At 61.1% G+C, this 5,977-nt stretch overlaps 1 protein-coding gene across 1 annotated transcript in view; it reads left to right on the forward strand.

The window, feature by feature from the left end:
* The first annotated feature begins 265 nt into the window (after positions 1-265).
* CABP7 (calcium binding protein 7) overlaps positions 266-5,977 on the forward strand; it is a 10,357-nt gene continuing 4,645 nt past the window's right edge. Inside the window, exons 1-4 of the mRNA XM_011957707.1 lie at positions 266-331; positions 1,091-1,255; positions 3,461-3,512; positions 4,643-4,762. Of these exons, the coding sequence (XP_011813097.1) occupies positions 266-331; positions 1,091-1,255; positions 3,461-3,512; positions 4,643-4,762 (403 nt within the window). The remainder of the gene's footprint in view (positions 332-1,090; positions 1,256-3,460; positions 3,513-4,642; positions 4,763-5,977) is intronic.

Raw genomic sequence — 5,977 nt, forward strand, 5'->3', positions numbered from 1 at the left:
GGATGGTGGGAACCCAGGAGAAGCCATGGAGGGAGGTCCTCCTTCAACCTAGGCCCAGGTGAGGGCAGATCTTAGAGGAGTCAGACTGAGTCAGGGGAAGATCCAGAGAGAGAAGGCAGCCTCTGCCACGCTCACTGCACCACAGGCATGAGCCACAGGCTCCTCACCAGCTGCCCCCGCAAACCCTCAGATGCCGGGAGAGCTGTGGAGACAGGGTCTGGGGTCTGATGCGGACAGGACAGATGGATGATTGGGGCCCCCCGACATGACCTCACCATTCATCCCTAAAACCCAGGGCCAGAGCGTCCTTCAGAGCCTGGGGAAAGGAGGGGTACGATGGGGGGCAAAAGATCAGGAGATGGAGCATAGGCCTTCTCCTCCCCACTTTTGTCCCCTCCAGCCCTGGGCCACCTCAAATCTCCTGCCAGTTTTTCCCTCCAGAGGTCCTCGTCCATTCATTCCTCCTGGCCATCCAGGCAGGAGTCACCATGTCTCCCAGACCCCAGGTAGCTTCTACTTCACTCCCTCCCCTTGCTCCCAGCACCCCCACCAGGACCCTGGCATCCCGACTCTAGGCTTTGCTGGGTTCCTCCTCTCCTGATCTCCCAGTCCTGGAGTGCACTCCCTGAGGAAGGGGAGAGAGGCTGAGAGGCTGGCTGCGGGGGCGAGGGGCCGCAGGGTGGGCAGCGCCAGGGCAAGGCCGCAGGCTCCCCGACCAACGACATGGTGTGCTGGCAGGAGCCCAGCAGCGTTAGTCACCAGCCACAACAAGTGCCCTCCCTGATTCACTCCTGTCCCCTTCTCCTGGGCCCTGGGGAGCTGAGGGGCCCTGACTCAGGGGGCATCTGAAGGGCAGGGCCCTCCCTGGGATGAGCAGGTGGGGTCATGGAGTAGACAGATGCCTGGGTGGTCCCAGCTCATCTCTGGGCCAGTGGGCAGCTACAGATGAAGGCAAGAAGTTTTCCATGACCAGCCCCCTTCTTGGCTGCAGGTGCCCTAAAAGCCCTCTGCTGGCCCCAGGTCCCTTTCAGCAGTCCTTGGATGCCAGGGCTGGCCGTTCCTGGCACGGATCCCCCTGTGCCCTCTCCAGGTCCTCATGAGTGCTCCTGCCCCAGGGCAGTCTGGGCGAGACCCAGGCCCTTTGCTGGGAGGACGCCATCAGCGGAGGAGCCACATGTGCCAGGAAGAGGGAGCTGGGCAGCCCGGGATGAAATGCTGCAGACAGTACGTGCCTGCCGCAGAAATCCAGGGGGCGGTCAGTCTGAGCGGAAAGGAGGACCAGGCAGGGAGGTGGGAAGCACAGAGTTAAGACGAGGGCTTCCCAGCCAGGCGGTGCTGGGTTTGAGTCTCTGCACCTTCAGCTCATGGAGTGACCTTGGGCAATCGCTCACCTCTCTGAGCCTTGGTTTCCCCACCTATAAAGGGGGGCTGGTGGCGGAATATGCAGTGAAAGTACCTAGCACAGGGGCTCAGCGACCCAGATGCAACATGAGGGGAGGCCCTGCAGGGGTAAGAGGCTGCAGCGTGCAGGGCCCAGGCCCATGAGGGTGTGCAGGAGGCTGGGCTAGAAGGGCAGGCTGGCAGGGAGGTCTGGGTGCAAAAGGCCCTGAAGGTCTGGAAAAGGTGCCTGGGGACCTGTGGCCCCGGGGAGGCATGGAGGGCAGTTGGCAGGGTAGGAACGTGGTTGTGCAGAGCTGGCCTGAGGCCCACCCAGGCCCTATGAGGGAGAGGCACAGGCTCTCCTAGATCACCTCTGTGTGCCCACCATGGCTGGGACACACCTTTTCCAACATACACACACAGCAGAGTCCTCCAGGAACACTGAGGCTGGTCCCAGCATCATCAGCGGACTGAGTACCTGAGGGTGGGAATGGGGTGGCTGCAAGTCCTAGCCCTTTCTGGCCGAAGAGAGGAGGAAGGAGTCAGACCTCCAGGCAGACAGTCCCCAGGGCAGGGCTCTGGGGCTGACACTTGGCCTGCCCAGTCAGTGAGTGGAGCCTTCATTGACAGTGGCCGAATAGGGGCCTTTAGGGCAGGGGAGGCTGGGGAGTCCCCTTTCCTACCTCTCTGCCCTGCAAGCCCAGCAGCCGCCTCTGCACAGCCAAAAGCTCAGGGAGGCCAGAGTGGTGGGGCATGGGGCCAGTGCCGCGGAGAGTAGCAGCCGCTGCGGAGGATGGACGCTACCCCCTTCAGTGACCTCCAACCAGTGCCAGTCCTCTGGACTCTGGCTCCCTGATGGAGTGTGGATGTCCCTTGGAGTCTGCTGGGGACTTGGGCTGTGATGAAGCTCCACAGGTTGGGAAGGAGATTGGGGGGTGTCAGGCTGGAGGTGGCAGGTAGGGGACAGGTCAGCCTGGAAAGCTGGTCGCCCTGCCAGCCTATTCCCGGACCAGCATCCCCATGCCAAGGTGGAGCCCGGCAGGCTTCCCTCGGCCCCACGGGACGGGAAGGGAGCAAGGCTTTCGGGGAAATGCACCCAGCTGTGGGGTGCTGATGGCACAACGGTGGCAGGAAATTGCGACACCCGCCCCACTCAGGGAGCCCCCAGCAGAGTCTGTGCTTCAGTGATGGTGCCAGAGTTGCTCCCCATTTCACAGATGAGACACCCGAGGCTTAGAGAGGGATGTGACTTGCCCAGGCCACTGGGCAGCTAAGCAGGAGAGCTAGAATCCAAGCCCACGCCTCTGGTCCTGGCAACTGCCAACAGGAAGGGCGGCCTGGCGTCCCAAGCTCACTCAGTCCTCCCTCTTCTTCCGGCTCTGCTATCTGGGACGTTCTGGTTTATAGCATCCATCTCTGAGCCAGGACCAGCCAGACACATGCTTGATTTTCTTGCTTAATCATCCCAGCAGCCCCATTGTACAGGTGAGCAAATACCTGCCCAAGGTCACCCCGCCAGGATGTAGGAGGGCTGGGACTTGACCCTCTGTCTCTGCCACTTCAGGCTGCCTCCCTGTCCGGGAAGGTGGTGCCTGAACCTGGCCTTTGTGGGTGGGTGGGAGTCGGTTGGGGCTGGGGCTGGGCTGGGGCAGGGTTCCCAGCACAGGCAAAGGCACCGAGGTGAGACTTTGTGGTGTGTTGGATGCGCCAAGGAGGGGTGTCGAAGGGATTCATGCATGGGGAGGTGGCAGTGTGTGGATTTACCTAGTGGCCTGGAAGGTTAGCCTTGCCTGAGAAACAGCTACTGGGCCCGCAGAGCCGTCTCTGAGCTCATCGCCTGCCTGTGCATCCCAATATTCACCTGCCCTTCCCTCGCTCTCCTCGGCTGAGTGCATTTTCTCAGGATCTCCAGCAAAGTGACCCAGGGGCTCCAGCAAAGCAGCCCTGGGCTCTGGGAGCTCCCAGAGTGTACGAGGGATGGCATGGAGCTCAGCTCACAGCAGGCAAGGGAGGGGCGGCTCACACTGCAGCCCCTACTGTGAGTCCAGGACTTTGTCATCCCACCCTGACATCTCCCAAGCTGGACCCCGCAGAGGAGGAAACGGAGAAGGAGGAGGACGCAGAGAACAGCAGTGCCGGACCCTGGTCCTCCTTCCCCACACCAGCGTCTGGCCCCCACCCGTCTTCAGCTTGATGCCCCTCTTGCACGGGTGGTCCGCAGGCAGGTGGGGATGGCGTCCTTTGGGTCTGGAGAAGGGATCAAGCAGCCTCCTCAGCCTCCCCATCTGCTTCTTGGCTGCTTGGGGGGTGGAAATAAACGCGTCCCCTAACCAGGACTGTCCGTGGGCTCTGAGTAGCGGCCTACAGCGAGCAGTATGTGAACGTCCGCTCAGAAGAGCCGGAAAACTCTGTGTGCTCCAGATGGGTGGGCTCCTCACATCAGTCATTCATTCATTTCATCATTCATTCTGCAAATGTTTATGCTTGAAGAGGCAGGCCCCGTTCCAGGACAGGGACACAGCCATGAGCAAGACCAGCCCCTCCCTGCTGTCATGGCCCTCGCAGTGCACAATCCAGCGTGGCCCATGCAAGGATGGGACAAGAGCAGGGCCTGCCTGTGGGGTCCCAGAGGAGGGCCAGAGCTGGCCAGTGGGGGACAGGGAGGGCACCAGGGAGATGGTGCCGTTCAAGCTGAGAACTGGGGTTGTGTCAGGGTTTGCCACGGCAAGAAGAGCACTTCAGGCAAAATGGGCCACGTATTCAAAGGACTGGAGATGGAGCAGTCCTAGTGCCCACAGGACCGAGAGAGCCCCTAGCCTGGATGGAGGTCAGGACACCTGGGATGGGCAGAACATGCGGCCGGGCCAGGAGGCCAACAGCAGTGTCCGGAAACCTAAGCGTGTGTGTGCAGATGCCTCCAGCTCTACCTGGAGGCTCTAGGGACTAGAATCCCCTCAGCAGCCTCCGTGGCTGTCAGGCCTCAGCTCACACATCTCCCGTGACGGGGAGCACACCACCTCTTTGGTGACCCAGGAAACTCGAGGTGGGAATTGGCCTGGAGTTCCCAGAGTCCAGGGTTTGCAGAACCCTGTGGCCCCGGCACAGACCTCCCGGCCCAGCTGCTTCCCTGGCCCCGGGGCCACTGGGTAGGAGACAAGATTCCCAGGTCCTGGCGGGGGTTAGTGAAGGGCAAGTCCAGAGTCAGAAAGTCTGGGGGCCCAGGCAACCCTAGTGCACACACATGAGCCTGTCTGACCCTCAGGGCTTGAGTATGGACACCGGTGGGATGAGCCTGATAAGGGTGGGGCCTCCGTCCAAGCCACCTTGCAGTGTGGCCTGGAACATGTGGCCATCCTCTCTGGGCCATGGCCCCTAGTCTGTGGTGAGACCAACAGGCTGGGCTAGGCTCCCCTGTCCCCCCAAGACTAGGGAATGACTCCAAAGTGCAAGGTCCTGTGAACAGTTTCAGGGTTCATGGACTCTTAAGGCAAGGCCTGGGCCAGCCCAAGCAGCAGCAGCTCCAAGCCCACGCTGACTCTGGGCCGGCCACCCGGCCTCTCTCAGCCTGTTTCTGGTCTGCAGCATGGGCACCTCGCCTATGTCTGTACTTTTTTTTTTTTTTTTTGAGACGGAGTCTTGCTCTGTCGCCCAGGCTGGAGTGCAGTGGCCGGATCTCAGCTCACTGCAACCTCCACCTCCCGGGTTCACGCCATTCTCCTGCCTCAGCCTCCCGAGTAGCTGGGACCACAGGCGCCAGCCACCTCGCCCGGCTAATTTTTTGTATTTTTAGTAGAGACAGGGTTTCACCGTGTTAGCCAGGATGGTCTCGATCTCCTGACCTCGTGATCCGCCCGTCTCGGCCTCCCAAAGTGCTGGGATTACAGGCTTGAGCCACCACGCCCGGCCATCTGTACTTTTAAACACAGATACACACCCTCTCTCGCATGAGAAGCTTGATTCTGCCTGCTGAAAGCTAAAAGCCCACCCAGGGGAACAGCCTAGGCAAAGGCCAGGTGGCTGGCAAGCAAACAAGAGGACCCCCAGGGAGCCGGAGAGAGCGCTTTGAGCCCCACCCCCCGACCCCCAAAGGCTGATGCCCTTTAGGGCCCTGCTGGGGCTGTGATGATTAAGGGACAGCAGCCCTTAAAAACAGAGAAACAGAAGAGACAGAAGTACAGCTAAGGTGACAGGTGAGGACCCCCTCAACTGTGTGCCAGGGAGTCCCCACCATCATTCTGCCCATTTCACTGTGGGTAAAACTGAGTCTGGCCCAAGGTCACAGGTTGGGTTCCTGTTCCCCGGGCTCCCAGCACAGTGCATTGCTCACCACCTGAGTCACCGAGGTTGCCAGGCCTCAGTCTTCTACTCCGTACAGTGTGGAGGGCGACCCCCACCCAGTCTGATCTGGCCTGGACCTGGGGGGACCTCCATCCCCCTCTGTCTTCCCTGAACCAAACAGGTCTGTGCCGCCCGCCCGTCAGCCCATTAGTCTGGAGCGTGCTGCCTCACGTGGCTGCCATTAGCGAGTGTTGGCCGGTGTTAAGGATCTGAGCCTGGGGGGGAGGCGCAGTGGGATGGGGATGGCGGGGGAGGGGGA

Source organism: Colobus angolensis, unplaced genomic scaffold (genome assembly GCF_000951035.1).
Source record: "Colobus angolensis palliatus isolate OR3802 unplaced genomic scaffold, Cang.pa_1.0 Scaffold448, whole genome shotgun sequence".
Classification (NCBI taxonomy): domain Eukaryota; kingdom Metazoa; phylum Chordata; class Mammalia; order Primates; family Cercopithecidae; genus Colobus; species Colobus angolensis.